At 47.2% G+C, this 24,657-nt stretch overlaps 1 protein-coding gene across 1 annotated transcript in view; it reads right to left on the bottom strand.

Annotated features, from left to right (window-relative positions):
- The window catches only part of Slit3 (slit guidance ligand 3), a 571,841-nt gene that overhangs the window by 125,648 nt on the left and 421,536 nt on the right, over positions 1 to 24,657 (bottom strand). The window contains exons 7-8 of the mRNA XM_040748452.1: positions 11,199 to 11,270; positions 5,412 to 5,575 (exon numbers count right to left, since the gene is read on the bottom strand). Of these exons, the coding sequence (XP_040604386.1) occupies positions 5,412 to 5,575; positions 11,199 to 11,270 (236 nt within the window). The remainder of the gene's footprint in view (positions 1 to 5,411; positions 5,576 to 11,198; positions 11,271 to 24,657) is intronic.

The following is a 24,657-nucleotide window of genomic DNA, read 5'->3' as shown; positions in this document are numbered from 1 at the left end:
CTGTATAATAAGGACTGACACATGAATGGATTGGCTTCGGGGCCTGGAAGAGGTAGGGGAGGTGTCCCCAAGTTACTGAGGTGGGAGTTACTCCTGGATGCCCCTGAGGAAAGGCTCCCTGGGTTCTGAGTGTCCTGGCTCTGGGAGGCGGGTTCAGGCGTTGAGTGGGAGACAGAGTGGCCACGGAAGTTGGGACCTCTTCCTGATGTTCACTCTTCCTACCACAGTTCAGTGCTGGCAAAGCCCTTACCCAGTACATGGCCTGGTGTCTTGAGGCACAGTAGAGTAGCACATGGGACAACAGATGCACCAGCCCTTCCTTACGTGACACAAACATCAGGTTTTCAGAGATGAGGAGCATGGGGGTGAAGAGGAAGAGGCAGGAAGGGTCCCCAGCTAAACCTCTGCTCAGGAAGGTTGCTGTGACTGTGGGCACAGGCACAGTAGTGCATTAGTGCTGTCCACACAGGTCCTCTCCTAGTGCCCAGAGAGAAGGAAGTAGGGCCTCTGACTAGAAGCTGGCCCCTGCTCAGCGGTCACTTCATCTTTGCTCTTCTCCTAACTGGCAAAATGGGATGGTCTAAAATTGCAAGGCCCAAGCTTGTCTGCCCAGATGTTGGGCTTTGCTCTCAGATGGGCCCATGGAGATGCCAAGAATGGCATCAGCAGCCAGCGCCCAAGAGATAGAGACCACACTGCATTCAAAGCCCTGGATATGTGATACCACAGGATCCTCAGTGACCCTGTGATCTGAGATCTACCTTTGCCATTCCCTTTACATTGATGAGGAACCTGAAAAATACAAAGGTTAAAGAAACTACCTAAAATCATAGGACCATGGAACAACATGGTTCTCACATCTGGCTGAACATTTTTCTCTCTCTTTTGGCATAGAAAAAAAAATAACCCACCTTAAATGCTGTGGTTTATTGCTACAGAATTGAGAATCCACGAAGCCTGGGAGCCTTGGGAGGCGGGAGGAGGGGCCAAGACAAGGGCTGTGTAAGCTACACTAGTGAGGGGCAAACACTCTGGTGTTTCTTTCTTTCTGATTGAAACAAAAATCACCCAGTAGAGTGCAGAGTAAAAATATCCAATGGCCTTGTGAGTATGTTGAAATAAATTAATTCCAGTATTCAAATTAAGCTTCCCAACTGGCCTCTGGCCTTTCAAAAGCCAACAACAAGACTGCAGTGACAAAGGAACTCCAGCAATTACGATGAGAATATAAATGAACATGATTTAAATACCAGAGGCATGATAATTTTGGAAATGGCTAAATAAACCTAATAATCTCATTCCTGCAATGTTCAATTATGGTATTTTAATTAAAACCTCCTAAGGAGAGGGGTGGCTAGACTCAGGCTACCTTAATTATCTTTATACTTAGTAACTAGTCTCAAATAGAAAGAAAGAAAATGAGAATGAAAGAAAGTTTCTGTTTCCAGGGAGATAAGTACATTTTATTTTTTTAATGGTAAAGAGAAAATTGATGGAGAGGCTGTTGGGATTCAGCATTGTTTAGGGGCACCAGAAAAAAAAAAGAGATCTGTCCTTTACTACTGGAAGGTAAGATTGATATCTTTATGAAAAGATATTTCATATTCAAGGCCACAGGTCTGAAATGGATAAACAAATCAATGGGCTCAAAGACATTCAAAGGAAAGAGATAATTGATTCAGGAGGTCAAATAGTTAACAAATAGCCATAAATTATGTATAATGACAGGTAGGAACTCTCTGAGATTAAGATATCAGGAAAGGAACACATACATGGTAAGATAAATCTTAGAATATGAACTCCCCAATAAGACGGTTAAATGAAGATGAAGAAAAAAAAAACCTTACACATTATGTGACATGAAGCCTTTTTCTAATGTGTTACACACTTTGATAAAATTCTGGTATGTTCCAAGGGACAAGCAGATGAAACATGGCCTGTGGGTCCTTAAAGCCCTCAGGCTCTAGAAACAAAAGATGCTGACAGAGAAATCCTTCAGTTATCACTGAAGGCAGCCCAGCAAGGCAGAATGTACCACATAGAAGTCACTCTGATAAATGATAAAATGGAGACGCATTCCCCTCACCCTGGTTTGAAAAAAAAAAAGGGTCCAATTGCCTCCCCAAAGGGAGGGAATAAATGTCTTAGACTGGAAGGGTACAGTTGACAGGCGGTGTGTTTGCTAAGCACGCTGCTGGCAGAGTTCTGGTTAGCTGGAGAGATAATGTGCCCATCCCCACAGCTTCTCGGTGGTGAGGGGAGAGGAGTTGAGGTGAGGGGAAGCAAGGGAAGGCCAGACTCCGATGGCTGGATTTAATTCAAGGGTGCTTGCTATCAGACTTGGGCAGCCAGGGCCTCCCAGCTGAGAAAGAGAGGTCTTCCCTATCTCTGGAGTTGTATTTGGGGGAAGGTGGATTTAATTCATGGGTGCTATCAGGGACTTGGGCAGCCAGGGCCTCCCTGCTGAGTAAGAGAAGGTCTTTCCTATCTCTGGAATTGTGTTTGGGGGGAGGTTTAGCTACCACAGAAGGGCTCAGGGAGTTTTTCTCCTGTTGCTTTGACAGGGGAATCTGGGGATGGAGCTACAGGCACAGGAGACTTAACTAATGTTTCATGTGGTCTGTTGCTCCTGAGCGACTACATCATTCCAAAGTTTTTGTCCCTCACTGAAGCCCCCTCGGGGAGCTGTTAAATTTCTGTTTGGGCAATCACAGCCAGGTCCCCATCAGGCAGCCTCACTCAGATGCCTTGCTGGGCTCTGGCCTGAGGTGGGTGGGTCTGTATCCTCCATGGTGGTGCACTCAAGGGTGGCGAGGACCTAGGACAGCCCTTCTCTGTGACCTTCTCAGGGTCTCCCAGACTGGCCACTGCTGTCTTAATAGTCTTGTTCCACACCGATTCCTCCAGCATCCCTTACCATAGTCTTATAAACTACCTATCATACAGAGGAGGCAACACTTGTGTGGAACCTCTGGTAACTCACTCATCATGGTGGTGTCCATTCCTCACAGGGGCTCAACACACCAGATCCCCCAAGCACTGTAACTAACTATTTGACCTTTTCTAAAGCATCCACTCAGAACAGTTTGTGTCTTAACCCTTGGGTGTCTGACAAGTCCCTGAAATAACCCTTTGCCCATAGGGTCGGTCCCCCTGAATCAATGCCCTAAGTGGGTACTACAGGTGACAGGGCGAGATTCAGAGCTTACTGTTGTCTAGAGATGGGGGTGGGGGGTATTCTCATGTCCTCAAAGGACATCTGGCCTCATGTTAGAAATGACAAGGACTGTCATGTGCAGTGGGCGCGGCTGCTCTAATCAGGGAAGGGATAAAGATGTTCTGTTCCTACATTTAGCCAAGGAAACTGCTGCTAGAGGTAGGCTTTTCCAAGGGCTAGGGTCAGGCACCGGCATTTCTAGGACTGTGGCTGGGCAACCCTATCCTCGCGGGGCTTGGATGCTGACTGCTGTTGGATGCCAGTGTCTGGGCAGTGCGCTGACAGGAGGAGGCAGCTTTCGCGACAGAGAGGCACTCACGGTCACATGCCACTTCACTCTCAGCACCCACCCGTCATGTAGTGTTTTTACATTCTCCCTAATTAGTTTTCCTCCGGAGCTCTGGGATGGCTCCTGCACTCTGTAATTATTTCTTTCACTGGCACTTATGCCGATATTGCACCCTTTGCCTGATAATTACTGTAATTATAGTCACTATATTTGAATTTGGTGCCTGTGTGATAAACGGTTTTATTATATGTGTTTGATGGGAAGTGATTTCTAAGTGGGCGTCCATAGGAAGTTATTGAGGTACTACTTAGAGATGTGTTAAAATGTTTTCGGGGAATAAATAACGTGACGAAGTGGTAACGTGGCAGGGAAAGGGCAGAGAAGAGAGAGGAGGGGCTTGGTGAATTCGGGAACTGAATGATTCACACACACAAGTCTATAGCCTTGGCATCCCGGGGCCTAGATGTTTGTTAATTGAGTTTGTTAGGCCCTCAGTGCGGTACTGGTGAGTGAGTGAGCGAGTGAGTGTGTGTGTGTGTGTGTGTGTGTGTGTGTGTGTCGTGTCTGTCTGTCTGTCTGTCTGTCTTGATCAACCTGATACAAGCTGGAGTTACTCGGGAAACTAAATTGAGAAAATGCTTTCATTAGATGGGCCTCTAAGGAAGTGTATAGGGCATTTTCTTGACTGATGATTAATAGGCAGGTAGCCCTGGGTTGTATAAGAAACTAGAGGAAGCCATGGGGGAAGAAAGCCACTGAGCAGTGTTCTTCCACAGTTTCTGTCCTGACTCCCCTCAGTGATGAACTGTAAGGTGTAAATGAACTTAAATCCATCCCTCCTCAAGTTGTTTCTGCCTGATGTTTTATCACAGCAGAATAAAGCAAACTAGGACACAACGGAAAGTGGACAAGAGCTGAGAAGAGAAAGAAATGCTAGGTGGGCTCCTTGTGTGCCCGGGCTACCCAGGCTCAGCTTTTCAAAAGCTAGTGGACTCCAACCCAGGACTGGGTCCCTGGAAACCTATGTGACTCTTAGGGGATCATGTGTGTGTTTTCCCTCCCTCCCCCAAAGTCCAGGACTTAGCTCTACTTGTTTGCCATCAGAAGAGTTGGTAGAAGCAAACAGAATTTAGGCTCCAGTTTAAGAGTTATGCCCTCTGGGAAGAGAATGGGCCACTCAGCCGCCTTCCATTCTTGAAGATTCGAATTCTTATGTGCCTGTGTGCTTCAATTCCGAGTGCTATATAGGCAATATGGACCTCTATTATACCCCAGTCACCCACAGATCAAGCCCTTATGTTTGCTCAGCACATCCTGTAGGCCCACTAAGCTATAGTAATCAAACTTCACTTATCTCGCTTTTACCAAGTATTAGGCTAAGTGCTCTATATTCATTATTTTACCTAATCCTCCCATCTACTCTTAGAGCTGTGTTTTAGAATTATTTCTATTTCAGGTGAGTGATAACTTGCTAAAATCACACATCAGTAAGGGGAGGGGGAGCTAGGACTTCTAGCTAGACAGGCTTAGTCCTGGGCCTGCGTCATCCCGTCTCCCCATTTCTGCAGGCATTTAGGTGGCAGAGGGTGTGTAGTCAATTTGGAAACACCACCATTACACCTGCATCCTGATGACACGCTGCTCATCAAATTTGAGGTTTCCTAGTGCCAGGGGACTCTGGGGCTCAGCAGAGAGTGATTAATGAGTTCTTTTAGTGTCTTCTGTCCTAGATGCCAACAGACCCTCTCTTGGAGATCCTAGCAGAATGCAAGCTCTTACTGCACACCTCAGCTGACTATGGGGTTCCTTCTGCACCAATCCCTGGCATGGACATGGCCAGGACCAGGGGACGCATGGGCACATGGATCTTAGCTTAGGAGGGGAGAGCAAGGAAGGCAGGCTCACCTGGACACACGTACTCCTTCTTCTGCACATCTGCTACATTGAAGCCTCTCAGGTGCACGGGAGCCATGCAGAGGGTGAACTGGCCAACTGTCCGCCGCTGTCGTAGCCAATCTGAGAGCCAGGCCAAGTGACAATCACAGTACAGATGGTTGGAGTGGAGACGCCTGGGAGAAGAGGAGAGAGATGCCATTACATGGAGAAGAGAGTGGGCTAGACCGCTGGGGCCCCTCTCCCCAGCATGATTATTTACATGAGCCTAGGGCCGCATTCCTGACCCCTATGCACAGGAAAAGAAACCGGAAGCCACCAATAACTTCATGGGTAGGCCATGGTCAATAGTTTGGATCCTGGAGGTTCTGAGCAATTTCCACGTCTTCAGAGTAATTCTGCTCTTCTCCTCTCCATGCAAGCAAGCATCAGCACAGAGGAGAGGGGGGATGACATCACTGCAGCGTGATGACAGACAATGATACCACCCATCCTGGTTTGAGTCAGACAGAGTGACTGCCACACTGGAGTGTAGGACTTCTCGCTGATTTAGGTGGAGTTCCGTTTCCCCTCCGGCTCTGTGGGGGCTGTGGGACTAAGATCTGCGACAGCCTTCACTACCTCTCCTTCACTGCCTCCTATGTGTCCTTCATGATCCCACAGCATGAAATGTGGGGAGCTCTGAGCCAGTGCCAGCGGTGAGGAGGCAGAGAAGGGGCCTTTTGGAGGACATTCCTTCTCGCTACCCTCCTGGTAAATAAGGTGTTGTTCTGAGCAGGATCTTTAATCCTTCACACTCTCCAGGGCGCCTGCCTTCTCCTTGTCAAGATCTATTTTGCCTGGTGGTTTCCTACTCAGAGACTTATATTGGTGCCTTTGCAGGGACTTCCTAACCACTTCTAGATGATGGCTCTTTGGTGGGAGCTGTGATTCCAGATCAGTTTCTTGCTCTTGAGAGGGCAGGTTTCCCTAGATGGAGGACAGGTTTCCCTAGAGTGACCCGCCTGTTCTACTTCCCAGGGGAATCCCTTCTGGCTAAGTGACTTGAACTTCCTCCTATGAGCTGGGAGGCAAACTGAGGACACCCAGTAGCTTCTAGAGGGCTCTCCTTAAGGACTCCATGCCAGCATTTCAAACTTCCATAGTCCCCACAGTTGTTAGAATTGGCGGCACGTGAGTTTTAGTAGCATGAGACTCAGGTTTCATTGTAAATTTCCTGAACACACTAATCAGCCAGCTGTTACCTTGGGCCTGTCGAGAGCCTAGTGTCAGGCCCATTAATACAGCGCAGCAGCCCATAGGAGTGGCTTGGATCATGTCTGTACTATAATGAGAGAACTGAAGGGCCCTTGACCGCATCCCACTTAGCGCAAGGTCAACATTGCCAAGCACTAGCCAAGTGCAGCTAACTCAGGCTGTGTGCTGGCAGAGCCTCTGTCACCATTGGGCACAGAACTCCAGCAGGCCAGGTCCACAGTGGCTTGGCTGTCCCAAATCCCATGTGGATTAAATGAACCCCACATTTATATAAAATGTAAAACATCTTTTTTTTGCTGGACATATTTATAGATATCAAGTACTTTTTGTATTTCAGGGTAAGTCAGATATTCTTTCAGAAGTTCCACAGCCCTAGACACAGAAACTACAGGGTCCTAGCACACCTTCCCCCTTTAGTTTCCAAGACTAAACCCTCTGAGCTCATGCAAGCATGGCCTCCCCTAAGTCTGGGTTCTGAATGCTGTAAAACAATTGGGAAGGGCAGTGTGGTCAAAGTCCCAAGGCAGAGGGAAACACCTCAAAGGGAGGAGGGTAGGCAGGACCTCCGACTGCTAATGGGCATAATCACCTTGTGCCAAGAGCAAAGGGAAGACTACTTATCCTTTCCTAAACACCAGGCCCACCAGGAAGCAGTGGTGCTTTGGCAAATAACACAGCGGCTCTGTGAGGGAAAAGAGGCACACAGGGCAGCCTGCTGTGTAGCATAGGCTGAGGGGAGGGGATTCTACTTCTGCCAGGAGACCCAGCCAGTTAATCAGCTTGCCTTTTATGTGCCCTGTTTGGTAGTAACACGATGATGTTAAGACAACAGAGATGACTTCCAGACAGGCGTTGGTCTCCGAGGTGGCTAAATCAGAACAAGTTCCCATCAGCTCCAATTGAGGGTGGAGATTTTAACAGGACTAGAATGAGGTTTAGGCACACCCGGGTTTTTGTCGGACGCTTCATTTCTGGCTTAGCCAAAAAGTTGGAGGCTTCCCTTTTGAAGATGGTGTTAAGTGAGTTCTTTCTCAGCCCTCAAATCACCGCTCTTTTCAATCTTGTTACAGCTGTTTCTATCCCTCTGTCCATCTTCCCAAGACCTTCTCCATTCCAAAGTGGGATCACAGAAAAGTAGTGACCTCAACTGATACAGGAGCCACATGGAGCTTTCATCAGAAAGCCCTGGGCTGGGGACAGGCTGGGCTCCCTCCATTAGGAATATTATCTATCAGAAATGATGGCAGGGTCAAGCTAGACAGATTCTTTAAAGTCGTCTTTCACACCATACTTGGAAGATAAAACGGGGCAACACTGCTCCAGATAATATGCATGCTTTTTATTTGTGTGTGTATCTGTGAGTACAATGCATGAATGTATGGTGTGTGTGTGTGTGTGTGAGTACGTGAACGTGGGTGTGTATGTGACATAGAGCACACGTGGAGGTCAGAGAACAACCTAGGGTGTCAGTCCTTGCCTTCTTTTGTGCTGAGACAGTCTCTGTGGCCTGCCCCAGTGCAAGCCAGGCTAGCTGGCTAACACGCTTCTAGGGGTTCTCTGCCTTCCATCTTACCCTAGGGGCACCAGAATTACACACCAGTTGTATACTATCATGCTGGCTTACCAAGTACTATTTTTTAAGAATAATCACAAGCATCATGAAATTTGGTGTGGAGACTGCTAGGAAGGGTTAAAATCCTCTGGGTAAGAAGGGAGATTATTTAATTGCATTCCACCATTTTAAGCTGTGAGGGGGATGACATAAGGTCCCAGACCATGTGGAAGCTCCGGTCTCTCCCAAGGACGGATGCTCTGCTCATCTGGCCCCATCCATGTTCTGTTTGTTTTCCACCCCTCTGGGTGATGTGAGCCCTGGCTCTGATGTCAAATTATCTAATATTGGCCCTGGCTCCTGCTTTCTGACTTTGATTTGACCTCAGTGCTACCAGCTATAAAATGGGAAGGACCACTCTGTGGGTTGAAGTTAACTCACAGGGAGAGCTTCACACAAGGCCTGGCCCATGGTAGGACCATGAAAGAAATATTTGTTGCTGTCACGAGTCCAGGAACAGTGGATTTGAGTCTCTTCCCAAACCATGGCCTGTCTGTTTGTGGCTGCTGCTGCTTATACAGATATGGAAGCATCCAGGTGGCTGGGGTCCCTGCGTGCTGTTATGTGATTTTTGAAGATGGGCACACCATACTCCACACAGATGAGACCACCTCTGTGGAGCAGAAGGCGAATGAATACAAATGCCAATTTACAAAAGGTGCCTTTTAGCCACAGATGCCAAATTAAATTTCCAGCAAATCCTTTTAGAGAGGGTCAGTGTACATTTTCCATCAAATGTGGCTTTCTGAATTCTATGTAAAAGCTTTCCTTTGGAAATCCCATTTATGACTTCCTTCCTCTCCCCTCTGCCCTCCTTCTCCAACACCAGTCACCCACCCCCAACGCTTTAATTACAGTGAAGGGGGATTAGTCAGCTCGTCCCCAGGGAGTTCTGTACAGAGCCATCTCTGAATTAAACTAAAGAGAAAATGGCAGCAGGCAGGGAGCAAAGGGACAGACAAGATTGACTGATTGATCTGAACTCATCAGACGGATGTTTGGTACCAAAGAGAAAAATCACAAGAGAAATGAGATAAAACTCCTTACTCACTTCCCCTCCTCAACGTGCCCCAAGCAGGCACCCAAGATCCTAGGCCAGCCACCTCCTTCAGTTCCTGTGGACCTATCCCCCCACACACACACCACTGATGTTGAAGAAGGCACAGAGGGAAGCCTGTCACAGAGGAAGTATCAGGAGGTGCTGCAAAGCTGCATTCCTCTGCTTTGGGAAAACAGGCCCAGCATCCTCAGGCTCACTTCTGACTTCCTGTTTTGGAACCTGGGCTCCACGCTTCCTCAGCTTCATTGTGGTTTGCTAGGTTCTCAGAAGACCAAATGGTGTCTCCTTAAAATGCTATTAACGTACCACTCCATTTTCAGAGGGAGGGAAAATGACTCATTTTCCTAGTGTGTTGTCATCTGAGGGTACCCAACAGGAATCTGGGAGCAGAGATGGGAGTCTGGGATGGCAACTGTTGGTAATAACTAACACCACTGTGCTCACCTGCAATAAGCACTTACCATGCCACACCACAGTGCGCCCTCACAGTGACTCTAACGTAAGCATGTCTTATTAAGTCCCTGCCCCAAAGCACAGAAAGATGAAGATATGTCCTCAGTAAGTGGTGGAGCCTGCATGCAAACTCAGATCTGCCCGCTCCGAAATGCTCTGCACTGCTTTCTCACCCATCCCTTCCTTGGTCTTTGTTTTACTCTCACCTAGAGATAAGCTCACTCCCTCAGGAATGCATTGGCTCAAAGGCTCACTGCCAACAGATTTATGGGCAAGACCCCAAGAGGTCTCCACCCCACAGGCCCGTGGTTGGGCCTGGGACTTTTGTTTTTGAGAAAGTTCCAGATGGTTTTGAGCTGCTGGTCTGGGGAGTGCTGCTCAGGGGATTTCCATTCTCTTGATTTCATGTTGTCCGAGGAGCACGGAGGAGCTTGCAACGGTCAGCCCACATTTCTAGATAACTGTGTGGTGATGATATATAATGCCATCTATTATCTACCAGGTGCTGGACACTGTTCAGTTCCATCCACTCTTCACCACCAGCCACATTCATAGAAGAAGGGAGAGCGGTCAGAGAGCCAATCAAGGGCAAAGGGCATCGCAGGTCTTTGCTTTGGTCCTAAATGTACTTAGCTAAAAGCTGTCAGAGGCTGGCTGTCCCTTTCTGCTGTGATGCAAATACTCTGAAAGATGAGAACATCAAGCAGGAACCTCTTTGAAAAAGCCAACTAGGTTCTAGTGCAGAAAAACTTACAAGTGGGTTACTGGCTGAATTTAGAGTGACCCAGATAACAAGAGTCATGGGCATGCTTCTGGAGCATCCAACCCGAAGGCTTAATCTTATCTAAGACATTAAAAGATGAAGCACCAAGTTAGTGTATTCTAACATCCAAACGTTGTTCGGAGAGCAGGGACAGGTAGCAGGTGCCACCTTGGTGGGATAGCGAAAGGGCAAAGATTCCTCCTCCATTCCCAGGAGGGAAAATCACATTATGACAGAACCACCAGTGGGATATGGCACGGGCATGAGTGAAGTCAGTGGTGGCAGCGGTGGGGGCGGGGAGGCTGTCTCATCACATAAGTTTTCTGTTTTTAACTAAGTAGCTTTTGGCAACATAAAACTAACAAATTTTCTATCAAACACCACAAGCACAGTGCAGGAAGGCTTCTCCCAGTTTCCGGTGATAAGAAATGAGTTTCCCAGGCACAGAATGGCAGCTAGGAATCATGGCTGCACCACGACCCTGCCCTGCACCTGCCTTCACTCACTAAGTCCCCCCCACACACTTGCTTTAGGACTTTGGATGTGGGAGCCGTGTGCCCATTCACAGCCAAGTAGGTTTTGCAAGCAGAGACAGCAGCCCCTGGGGCTGCTTAAGGTAGGAGACAGGTGGGAGGAAGCAGAGTCTTTACTCACAGAGTCCGAATCTTCGGCATGTGGTTGAAGCTGGTGACCAGGATGCGGCTAATGTTGTTGTTGTTGAGGGTGCTGTGGAGACAGAGGAAAAGGAAGTTACGAATGAGGGCCACTGAGATGTTCCTAAGTGTTGGGGAGGAATGGATATATGGCCATTAAAAAAAAGGTCAACAACTAAGAGTCACAGCACCCAAGTGAAACTCTCTAGATGATGGGGCATCTCAAGTCCTGATTCGTGTAGGTTCCCCCACCATCCACGAGCAACAAGTCCCTGACTCAATCTTGCTATGTGATGAATGCCTCGTTACAATACCTTTCATTCTTTTTGTTTTGAAAGAGGCATTGTATCTCGAATCGTGTGTATTCATATGTGTGTGGGCATGTGCACATGAATGCTGCTGCCCACAGAGGTCAGTGGCATCGGATACGCCTGGAGCTGCCTGGCATGGGTGATGTACACACAAAGAATGGCTCAGCCACTTTTTCCCCAGCTACAGCATCCTTAATTCTTACCAGGGTAAGTCAGTTACATGCTACTACTCTCTTTTAGGGAGAGGGAAGATGTACCCCTTTTGACTGGTAGCGCAGAACCCCCAAAGGAGATGTTACGCTCTTGTTTTAGATGAAGCGGCTGAGCTGCAGCCAGGAAAGGCAACTTCTAGCTTTGCCATCACTGCTCAGCTCTGCAGGTGGAATCAGACCAAGCCTTCTCTCACCCCACTCTTGTTTTGCTCACTTACACACTGCCCTGCATGTGCTACCTTGATAGGCTCATCTGCATTTCCCAGGCATCTTCTGGTTCATCAAGAGTATTAACTTATTTCAAGAGGGAACTAACTCTCCTGTTTCCAGTGCTCTTGACCACGGGTGGAGCTCCCATGGGGCAATGTTAGTACCGGCAAGTCCCTTTGGCAGGGAAAAGCATAGGGAATGATGTCAACTGTACAAACGGAGCTGAGGAAATAAATGCAGCTGCTGAAGAGTTGAAATCAGGATCTAAGAAAGTACTGCTCCGGTTCACCTACTGAAAACACCCATTATGAAGCCCAGGAGAATGTGGCAGTGAGGGAAATCTCTGCAGTTCAGGCAGGTGACTACACACTGGGGAGGTGGCCAGGAGTGGGAAGGCTGGGCCTGGCACTCCGGCTCCAACCCCCTGCTTGCTTTGCTCTGCAGTCCAAAGGGCAAGAACTGGATCCAGCCTTTGGTCTGCTCCTTCCTGCTGTCCACTTTCCCTGGGCCTTTCTTTTCTCTGTTCTTTTCAGAGATGGATCAGATCTCTTCTCACCAACCCGGTTTCTCCCACTCTTCTCTAGGCCACCACTGGTCTTCACCAGTGGTAAAGGAGGAGCCATTGTTGGGCAAGAAGATGATGCTGTGGCCTCTTGCTAAATATATTACCCCTTCTTCTTTTCTCCCTCCCTCCCTCCCTTCCTCCCTCCCTCCCTTCTTTCCTTCCTTGGTTTTTTGAGGCAGTGCTTCTCTGTGTAACCCTGGCTGTCCTGGAACTTGATCTATAGATCAGGCTGGCCTTGAACTCAGAGATTCCACTGTCTCTGCCCCACCCTGCCCAGAGCTGTAATTAAAGGCACCCACCACCACTGCCTGGCTAAAAAGTGTGTAGCCTGGCTGTTCTGGAACTCACTCTGTATACCAAGTTGGCCTCAATTTCAGAGATTGCCTTTTCCCTACTGCGTCTTCTCTGTGAGCTACGGACGCAGGGTGTGTAGTGTGTGCTCCGTAGCCAGAGAGCATCGGTTTCCTGACTGTGCTGCAGAGAATCTAGGCCTGGCCTGCAGTGTATCCCTCGCTTCAACCTTCCAAAGAGAAAGAGTGCTCATTCAAATACTGTCACCCCATGCCTCAACCTGATTATATCTCCAGCCCTTGTGACCTTTTAGTCCCAAGCAGGGACACCTGCCACTCAAATCCACTCCTTAAATGCCCTGGTCTCTCCATTCCTTGCTTGGTCAACAGGAAGCACACAGAGAAGAACAGCCTCGTTCTTGTCCCCCCGTGCTCTGCCATTCACTGTGTACCCACCACGTGTCTGGCACTATGTTAGACATTCAGTAGAGACGAACACACCCACTTACAACCGCTTGTGTTCGTGGGCCTCATGCAGCTGCACCAGTTTAGAAGTGGAGACTTTTTGGCTCTTTTGTGTAGCTCTCCGCCCACCCATGTTTTTGTGCATGCACGTGTATGTATATGTCTGTCTACCCAGGAAGACTTTGGAGTGTCTTATCAGGCAACACTAAGAAAGAATTCATCAAGCCCATCAGGCTGAGCTCTACTGGATCAGGAAAAGTCTCCAGGACAGAAGCAAAGCTGTAGTGTCTATCATCTCGGAATTCCACTCTGCGCTTGGGGGACAGCATTACGTGCAAGGCAGTGCATACAATGCACAAAACCAGGAAGGGAGCAAGTGAGCGCTTGGTTCAGATCCCAAGAGTTCACAGCCAGCCCTCACTTGGCTGCAGATACAAGGCAGCTAATACTCAGGCTTCAGCTGGAACTGTATCCAGCAGCGGCCCAGCAGCAATGACTTATTAACGTATTACTACACTGATATTTAAATGTGAGCCGTAATGAGAGCTATAAAACATTTACGATAATAGCAATTATTCCAGAACCTGAATGACTAAACACAGTATTCACACTTTCATGATTTGCTGCTTGAGGCTGGCTGGCCCGGGGATGTCAGAAGGTTGCTAACCTCTTAGACACTGATTGCTCTGGAAGCTGCGTTTGCTGTTTTGCTAAGAAACACAGATTCATTTGATTTCTCGTCTTGGCAGTTTTGGTCTAGGGAGGGAACACTGTGCTCTGTCCAGCTCTTAGGTCCTGCCTAAGCATTCAGTGGGAGAGTTGGCATAAGGTTCCCAGTGCAGAGGGGCAGCGCTGGTGAGCCTGGGCCTCAAGGGCAGAGCCCTTGTTAGGATCTGGCTCTGCTGTTTATGGCCCATGTCGCCACCGGTAACTTTGTGGATCTCATTACCTGTCTCCTTTGCAGCCCAGGGGTAATAATAATGATCTCACAGAGTGCAGGCAGCGATTAAGAGAGATGGCACCAATCCCCATTATTAACCATGAGATTCTTATGTGAGGTAGGCTCTGGGTTATGGCTCTACATCCTACCATTCAAGTCCTCTCATCAAGGAGTGGAAAGGTGACTCAGTTGGTAAAGTGTTGGCCTTGTGATCCTGAGAACCTGAGAGTGAAGACCAGAACTCATATCAATTCCTCTCATTATCCTATGAAGCAAGGGATGGTGTCAAGACTTGAATCCAAGCAAGTCTGGCCTCAGGAATGAGATCTGTATAGGCTTCCTGTTGTTGCTATAACGATTACCATGACTTTGGTGGCTTGAATTTTTTCTCCTACAGTTGGAGGTCCTAAATCTAAAGTGGGCCCATGAGAGTGTACTTCTCAGGAGTCTTGGGGGTGGAGATTTGTTTCTTCTCTATTGGAGCTTGAAGGGTTGTCTGAACAAGCCCCACGCCCCCCCTCGCCAGGATCTCACAGTGATTACCTACTCTCCCTTTTAAGGAGTCGTGTGATTACAGAATATCTCTGCTCTCAAGATCATTAATTTGGTCCCATTTTTAAGGGCCCCTCTGACCACTTAGTGTGACACCCACAGATTCCTGGGATGAGGGTGTGGGGATCATTATCTAGCCAACCACCAGTTCCTTGAAACAAGGTATATGAAGAACTTAGAATGGGGCCGGGCTCTGAACTGATTTTCAATCACTGTTACTGTGGCTCATGATTAGTCCTTTCCTCCATGGCTTCACAAAATCTCATCTGATACAGCTAGCACTGTGAGGTCAGGACTATTACCCCATTTAAGAGATGAGCAGTCAGAGGCCAGGAGAGGCTAAGGGTCCTGTATGGGCAGCAAGCTAGCTGTTGATGAATGTTGGACTGGCCGGTCTTTTTTCTTTTTTCCCATCTCATTTCCCTGACTCACCCGCTGCCCTCTGCTTTTAGGCAAGGTGGCTGCTGCAGTATAGGTCCTATCTGTCACATCTACTTTAGACCCAGAGCTAGGAAATCTGCATAAGTCTCCTGTCACCTCTTGCTTTATAAGCCTTTGCAGCAGAAAACAAAAGGCTCCCTCTGCCAATGCCACTGTCCCCACTTCCCCACAGTTGGTGGCCTGTCTGTGCTACAGCAGCCACCTCGTGGACCTCATGTATTTACCTCCATCCCCTGGAGAAGCCATGCCGGCTCTGGGTCTGCCTTCGGCCCCTTTGCAATGTGGAGAAAAAAATACTTCTCCCAAATTATCCAGGTAAGGTTGGAAGTTTTCCCCTAAGCAAACACTATTAATCCAGCCTTTTCCTTAAGGTTTGAAGTTCAAATCTGGGGTCAAATGTATCCTGTTTGTCTCCTTTTTAATTTAAATTTTATGTGTATGGGTGTTTCACGTCAGTCTCTGTATCAGTTGCATGCCTGGTGCCTGTGGAGTCCAGAAGTTGTTGGAGCCCCTGGAAATGGAGTTAGAATTGGTTGTGAGCCACCATGTGGTTGCTGGGAATCGAGCCCAGTGCTCTTATCCACTAATCCATCTGCTCAGACAAGGTTCTGTTCATTTTAGGACTATCTGGTCTCCCTCATTTCCAGCCACCCCAAGGGACACTTGATTCTGAAAGGACACTTCAACCTGAATCCTATCGGGGACATCTCCGTTCCTTACAGGGCTAAAATGACAGCCACCAGCTTCCTGATTTTCTCTTAAGTCCTTACCACATTATAGATACTGTCTTCAATACCGAGGCCAGTTGACCTGAATACCAGCCCAGTGGTTCTAAGGTTCTGTCATACTAGGAGCACGGCTGTCTAATAAAAAGTGACCAATGCCACTCTTGCCTGTGAGACACTGTGATTGTGAGCACTAGAAAGGGTCTATTCAATGTTTTATTACAGGGGCTGGAGACACTGCTTAGTGGTTAAAAGCACTGGCTGCTTTTCCAGAGGACGGCGTTTTATACCCAGAAGCTACATGGAGGTACAACTGTTTGTAACTCCAGTTCTAGGGGACCTGACATCCTCTCTGGCTGCTGCAGGTGCCAGGGATACATGGACATACATGCAGTAAAAAATCCACACACATAAACACAAAAAATATAATTAATTATCTTTTCAAGCCACAAAGGATTAGCAAGCTTATTATCTCTACCAAGCTGTATATACAGAATATGGGTGCCCTGCAGTTTTAAAATCAAGTTCTGGGGTACTGTGGTATGCCAGGGCCCCCCCACAATGACAAATTCATGAGGGAGTAGTGTACATGACAGTTAGCTTCAGATTCTGGAACCAGGCCAAATCCCATCCCATAAGCTTGCTTTTGTCAGTAAAGTTTCACTCCTTTATTTTTGTGCTGTCTGTGAGTGCTTTTGTGTGATAATGGCTGAGGAGTTACAAGGAGTGACCATGCGGCCGGTGAAGCCTAAAATATTTACTATCAGGCTCTGCCATTCTGATTCTGTGTCTGCCAGGGAGTAAGTGCTGGTAAATCAGAACTACGAGGGGATTAGGTCAAAGGCATTTAGAACGTAGAAAGAAACAAACAAAGGCCCAAATATTTTTAGGAACCCAACAGTGGTAATTAACAGATCCAAAAAGCAGACAGTTAAACTCCTAGCCAGCACACCATGCTCCCATCCTGGAAAATGACCCCAGTGTTTCTATACTTGTAATGAACGTGTGGGGACCAGGTCCAATACAAGAGACAGCCATACTGGGCTAGCTAGGGAATGGATATGGGCAATAGTTCTCAGAGCATAGCTCCAAGCCTGCAGCATCACCCAAGAATATTAGCCATGCTTCTCAGTCCACTCGGACCTCCTGAGTAGAAACCTCGGGTGGGCCCCTGTGTTGTACATTTTAACAAACCCTCCTGAGGACTCTCAGCAAGCTCACTTCTTTTTTTTTTTCTCCTGGTATCAGGGTTTTAGGCATGCAAGAACAACCTGATACTACTGAACTACTTCCCCAGACCTTTCATTATTATTTTATATTTGGAGACAGGATCTCACCAAGCTGACCAGGCTGCCCTTGAATTTGCTACGCTCTCCCCTCAGTCTTTCAAGTGCTGGGATTATAGGGGTGTGTAGCCACACTCGCATATGAAAACCATCCAACAAGGAGGGGGCTAAGAACAGAATCCCTCCTGCCTGCAAGTGTACAGGGCAGTGAACAGGATGTCTACTTGCTGCTGCAGGACCAAAGACCTCTTTTATGGCAGGCACGGTGTTTTCCCAATTGGGACTGGGGGCTGTAATCACCACTGGAGAGCTCTGGAATGGCTTCTGCACCCCCAGCTCTCTACTGGTCTCTGCTGGGTGCTAACATGCAGTACACTCTTGCATCATTCAAGATAGCCATCTTTGATCTAAGAAGCTCAGACCAGCTACATCCACCCCACCCTGGCAACCTTAATAAGGCTGACATTTCCCTCTGTCTCCTCCGATTAGGCCATCGCTTTATCACTCTGAGCTTTCTTGGCTCTGGGTGTAATCTGCATGTTGTGTGTCCATAACACCATGTAATTGGCTCTAATGCACCAATATTATCTACGTGCATGTATCACATAATTGCAAAAGCAGGCGTCTGCAGTGAATGCAACTGCAGTCTCCCACTGGGCCAACTTTCCTGGGGTTCTGAGAAGCCCTCTGATACATACACTTTCCAGACACCCAGACTCCCTGGGTTTGATGGACTCGCTTGGCAGACTGGCCCATTCATTCCCTGCCTTCAAGGAGGCATCCTTCTCCCTAAGCCCACATAAGAGAGATGGCTCTTTCCTTAATGGTCTCCTTGATGAATCAGCAGCAGCTAATGGCAATGGGATACCGTTTATTTACAGTATATCTGGACAGGACCAATGCTCTATGCCTGAAAGCTAGAACTACTTCCAACAGTGCTTCTGCTGAATCCATGGAAGTGGATACAGAACCATTTTCTAAAGAGCAGCTGAGTGTAAGCGCCGGGGCTAGACCTTGTGGGAAAAATCTACACTGCTGGCATGGGGAATCAAAGCACAGGGAGGTTCTGGCAGCTTGGGAACTACTAGAGGCCAGGCTGGGAAGCCATAGCTTCCTCTCCCTCTCGCTTGGCCCAGGGAGGGTAAAGGGAATGAAACTCAAGTTTTTAGGGCCGGCCCTAAATTGCTGATTCTTTTCTTGGGCTCATAATGTCACAGCAAAACTGGCTGTGTTTCTTCTTGTCTGGCAATCATCATGCACCAGGAATATGAACCTGTTGCTGGTGACTGAGTCCTTACCCTCTTCAGGACCCTAGGAATGGAATCTTGAAGTGAGCATTTGCTCACTCGGCTCTTATCCGCACGTGCATGTGTGGCTTGTCTCTACCCACTTGGTCCCAGGAGAGCACACACTGATGCCCACCGAACCTGGTGAACCTGAGACAGACTGCCCCCCACCCCCAACTAAGCCTCTCTGGGACAGCAGGCTACCCTCAGCACCCCCAGCGGATGAAGCCCTTTGCACTGTTTCTCTGACAGGGAGGTGTGGCTTGCCTTCCTCCTCAGCTCCGTACTGCTCTGACTTGTCTAGATGTCTAGACACCAGAAAGGAGGAAGCGGTGCATCCTCTGAGAAGGTCTTAACTGAATGTTAGATATTCTCTCACGAACTCCCCAATTGCTGCTGTTGAGCATGACTTGTCTGTAAAGAATAGTGTGCTCCAAGGGAGGGTGGCCTGGACGTCCCAGGGAAGATGACAATAATGATAGACAGTCGCCTGCACGGCCTGGGCACTGTGCACACACATTTATTTCTCCTAATGTCCTGAAACCCAGACCTTCAGCTCACCTGCTACCCCAAGCAAGTGCAATGAGCTATGCCCAGATCACACACTATAGGGATGCTATAGAGACTATATTCACAGCCATGTGTGTTGTTATAAGGATCTGTAGTTGTCGACATCAACCGAAACTGCCACTCACAAAACTGCCTTCAGACAGATGTCACTGTCCAACTCCTTGCCTTGCCAAGGTGGAGGTGGGTCATGTGATTTGTGCTGGGACTGTCTTCACTATGTCTGATATGTTAAGGACCAGGCTCACTGCTGAGACTTCTCAAAGGCAATAGCCCTGTCCCTGTACTATGAAGACGAAGGGTGTACCAGTGTGGGGAGCCGTTGAGGCTACATGGAAGAGGAGACAATTGTGTCTCAATGCCTTTTCAGGAAAAGGTTTGCTTGCTCAATAGGTGAAAATGTTACCAAAAGTCACCATGGCCCTTGGTGTTGTATGGGCTGAACAGGATTTTACAAATACACCACAGAACCAAGAGCTCTTTAACCTTAGCGTGTCTTTCTCCTATTAGATCAAACTAGGTCTCTTAATTCAGATGAGGCAGGAGAAGGGTGACGGACAGCTACCACACCTCCTCTACCTGCTCTCAGTCATCCTGGGTGCCGCGTAATACCAAGTTTCCTGATCTCCCTGTGGACCGTTTAAATTAAAGCTCATAACCATTGTGTGGGCATATAATGAAAACAACTGATGCTGCACTGATTAGACCATTACTCTCAACTGTTAGAAAACATAATGATCTCACAAGGGGCCTTATTCACTGACGTATAGCAGCCGGGCTCTCATCTGACACCTCAAATTAGCAGCCAAAGCAATAACAGCTGGGGTTTTTGTCTCAATATTTGTACCCGACTCTAAAGTGATTTGGCACTGGGCGAGTGTTATTTTTAAACACACAGAGCTCACCGCCAAGTAACATTTTAAATGGTCTCCAGGTGTCATGTAAAACCTACAGAAATAAATAAAAACAATCAGCTGCCAATTTGGGGCTTTGATGATGTGGATTCCTTAACAAAAGGGCTTGTCTTTGGTTCTTCCTTCATTATAGATTCAGATTACGATAATCAGAAATCCATCTCCCTCCACTCAGCAGAGCCTCAGTGTTAAGAAAAAAGAGAAGATACTTCGAAAAGTATAGAAGGTGGAAGAAAAGAGAAAGATGAGCCCTCAGAGGCTCCTATTGCTCAGCTGGATGCCAGGTTGTGAAAGTATTTACCATGTGCCAGTGTTTTTGGTGAGTGCATGGTGAATAACTCATTCAGGGAGCTGAGCATGGATACTAGCGGCGGTTCTGAATGGTTCAATTGCTGTCCAACTTGGTTAACCGAAAACAATATTCCTTAGACTGCAATGTGAATGAGGAATCAGTGGCTTTCCTGTTCTCTTTTATTGTCTATAGGATGGAATCTGAACTCCAACACTGCTCTCTCTATTCAGGAGCTAGGCAACTGGAGCTATGCCAAGGTATCTGCAGTGAGCCATGGATGGAAGAGTGACCTCCAACTTCTAGAGCTGGGTAGGTGAGTTTGGAATCAAAAAGAGAAGAAACAGATAATTTATAAAATCTCTAACATAGTAAGAGAGGGAGGGGTGATGATCAAATACTCAAAGATGGTGTGTACACAGCAAGGCTATTTTAGTTTTTTTACTTAAAGATGCATTTACTTTTATTTTATGTGTATGATTATTTTGCCTGCAGGTATATATGTGCATTGTTCCTGGTGTCCTCCGAGAACAGAAGAGGGTGCCAGACCTCCTGGAACCAGAGTTACAGACACCAGTTTTATGTGGGTGCTGGGAATTAAGCCTGGGTCCTCTGAAAGAACAGCCAGTGCTCAACCTTGGAGCCATTTCTCCAGACCTAGAAAGACTGTTTTGTGCCTCACTATGTAAGCAGGACCTGGTTGCACATTTGGCACATAGGAAGACTCAGTAAATAGTTATCCAATTGGTAGTTTGTTTAAAGATAAGAAGGTTGATGTTTGGGGCATCTTTTGATACAAATAAAGGTCCACTCTCTGCTAACACACAGACACACACACACACACACACACACACACACACACACACACACACACACACACACACAGAGTCATGATTACACATGTGAGCTATGGTTAAACCCTTGCAAGTAATCTCCTGAAGGGCAGCTATCCACTGAGAGGTGTTCCCTGAAAACCAACTACTCAGATTCCCTGTCTCTAAACAACCCAGCCTGGTGCAAAGGTGTCTCCTACTCCACAGTTATTACCTGGTGACAAACATCCCTGCAGTTTTCTGTTCTTGGTGGTAGGCTGCTCCTTCCAGCAGCTGTCTGTGTCCCTGCTTTGTCCGTGAATTCCACCATCAGTTCTGTGTCTGTACATTGAGCCACTGCCTGAACATGGTTTGCAATCTTCCGAGCCTCGTCAGAGAATCTACAGGGGCTGCTTGTGGCTTTGTTCTCAGGCTGAGATGCAAGGAGATCTCTGATATTTGTAATGGGGAGGGGATCTGTCAGAGAGCTGGGTACAATTTCTATCTTGTCTTATCTGGGGTCACAAAACAAGTAGGGGGTCCTAGGATTTACCAACTGAGCCTCTAGTCACCACTGGTAGCTGAGGAATGATGAACTGACTTTGGATCCCCTCCCAGGCCACCCTCTGACTAGGCAGAGGCACTGGGGTGGCCACTTCCTCAGCAGTGGTCATATGCCTGGAAGGGCCTTAGAAGGCAGGGTGTTGTCCGCATGCAGAATGCAAAATGTCCCCTCTAGCAAGCCCAGGGATCAAGGGATGATGGCACAGACAGGGTGCAAAGTCTGGCTTCACTAATTTTTGTTTCCTGTCTGGTAACACAGAGACGCAGACGGCAATAAAAAGCATTGGCTAACGAGCCAAAAGGACTGTTTTCTGGCCTGGTTCTGCCATGAAATTTTCCTATAGCTACAGACACTTAACCTTCCAAGAGGAATTTTTTTTTCTTTTAAAACGAAGTGAGTCCCCACCCTCTTTCTATTCTCTAATTTCTTGATTCCAGGAGGGTGAGTGCAGACTCTAAAATGGCTGGACTCCGAGTAGTTTTCAAAATACAACTACAAGTGATCCTGGACTCCCAGCTGTGCACAAGGGCAGGCCACCTGGCCAGACCCTGCGAATCATTTCCAGTCCCCACTTGGCATGTGACAACAGTTACAAGCAAGGCTTCCTTTCTCTCTTTATGGAGATACCTGCTTCGGCTTCTCTGCGGTCAATGGGCTTCTTTTCCTACATCTGGAGACAGTAGGAGCCAGACAAGAGAGTGAGCTTGTCACTCAGCTGGGTACCCAGTAAACAGAAGTCACTCACAGACTGAGAGAGGTGAACACTGGATGTGAGAACTAATTCTCACAGAGGTCTGACCCAGAGTTTTTGAGACAAGGCCTTTTATGGGTAGAAGACCTAGATGTTTAAATTAAGGTAGAGGAAGGGCGTAGTGGAGAGGATGATATAGCAACATATTTACTGTTAGATAATGCTTTATAACATACAGCAATGGCAAGGGAGGTTTGGAGACATGGGCCTGGAAAGAACTCTGGAACCACTGGGCAGGTCTGGTCCAAGCAGCACACAGTCTTCAACAGGTACTGTCCTACTGGGTGCTAACTGTGGAAATTTAAATTCAACCAGTTGAAGTGAGATGCGATGAAATAATTCATTCTAAGGTGCATGTGCTCAGGAGTCATGCCTAGCATGTCACTACCATGGACATCCCATAGTTGAGCAGTATTTCCTTCCCTGAGCTGCTGAGCATGATTATAGTCACACATGCGCCCAGTGTCTTGGCTTCAGATAGTCAAGGGAAGTTGAAAATACATTCTATTACATAAAATCAACTGAATTTTAAATGTCAGGATTAGATTCTAATTTCCTTTTTGACACAGTTTCACTAAGCAGCTCAAGTGGGCTGGAGCTCACTATGGAGCCCAGGATGGACTCAAACTCCTGACCTTGCCTCACCTTCCTGAGTTCTGAGATTATGTGCATCACCACGCCTAGCTCTGCTAGATTTTAAAAAATAGAAGCAACACAGAACTTAAAAAAGAATTCCAAACCTCACACCCAAGTGTCAGTCACCAAAAAAATGGTGCTAACAGGAAGATTTGTCTCAAAATCTTTTGTTGATGACGAACCATTTATCGGGCTTTGGCACACCCTCTTTACTCAGGAATATACACCAGTGCCATTTTCAAATAACCAGCTTTTAGTTAGTGGGGAAATGAAGTCATAAGCTACCTCACGTTGGTTATTTAAATGTAAAACTTACTTTAGACTTCAAATTAATTTTTACTTTTTCTTAAGCCAGTGTCCTTAAAACCTATTTATTTTAAATACATGACCATCATCAAACATAGAGACTCAGGGGTTCTGGAAGAGGGCTATATTACATAGTACTCGAACACTTAGAGAGAAGCCCGTACCTGTCCTACTATGCTGAGGACTGAATGGAATTCACAAACCGCAATTTAATCCTGACAGTCTGGGTACATCACAATTTGCAGCATAGTGTCGAAAAATCACATTCAGGGATATTTTAAGAGTTTCATTAAGTAATGACAGTTCCAAATTCAAAACTATGTCATGAGTAAACATTGACTCCAGGACTGTTAAATTTGCAGCCCCCAGAGGGATCCAGGTGAAGCATCGTGTAAATAAATGAAAACCAATCTCATCTATTAGAATACACCAATTTTCCACTGTAGCTCTGACTTTGTTCACAATTAAAAGTAAGGGGGGGGGGGGGTCGTGATTTAGCTGGAGTAATATAAAATCAGAGGTAGTGTGAGAAGTGGGCAGTTCCTGTCAAACACCTCCTTTGACCTTTAATGTAACTAGGATAGCCATAACCTTAATTTCGTTCTGGGCAAGAATGCAATAGCATTCTGCAGAGGAACTGCGGGATGGAGATTCTCTATTTACTTTATTAATTTCACCCTGACTTGGTGCCTTGTACTTCAGCTGACTACCTTCTACGTGTGGCAGCAAAGCAGTACAAACTGTCCATCAGCTTCAGTTTTTCACAAGTCTCCACTCGCCGTTTGTTAGGCACACGCTAGTGACATCTCCTTTACACAGCAGCTAAGGGAGATGTGCGGCTGTCCTCCGTGTCCAGTGAGGACCGAACCTCTTTCCTGCAGTCTGATGACAGTGGACTGGCCTCCAGATCATTGACAATACCCATTAGCCCCACACTCAACCCTGGCTTCTTTCCTTCCTTCCTTCCTTCCTTCCTTCCTTCCTTCCTTCCTTCCTTCCTTCCTTCCTTCCTTCCTTCCTTCCTTCCTGTTTGTCTGGGGAAGTTCTGTGGACCATATTTGCTGCTGATTGAGCTGGGTTTAAGGGAGAATCCTGCAGCTCAGTTTTTCAAAGAGAAAAACCATGGTTCCTGCATTATTCTCCACAATGACAATGGCCATTGGCCTATGCATACACTTGTTCATATAGCTTCAGCATTATAATGTATCTTTAATAATTTTTAATTATGTCGTTGAGGTAGAATAGTTAAATGGAAGGGCTTAGGTTGATGCAGAAATGAATTGAAGCACTGGGAGAAGAGTCCCTGGATCTGGCCAGTGTCACTCTGGGGAAATTAT

This window comes from Mesocricetus auratus, unplaced genomic scaffold (assembly GCF_017639785.1).
Source record: "Mesocricetus auratus isolate SY011 unplaced genomic scaffold, BCM_Maur_2.0 Super-Scaffold_100007, whole genome shotgun sequence".
NCBI classification, from domain to species: Eukaryota; Metazoa; Chordata; class Mammalia; order Rodentia; family Cricetidae; genus Mesocricetus; species Mesocricetus auratus.
This window is presented reverse-complemented; position numbering and strand designations above follow the sequence as displayed.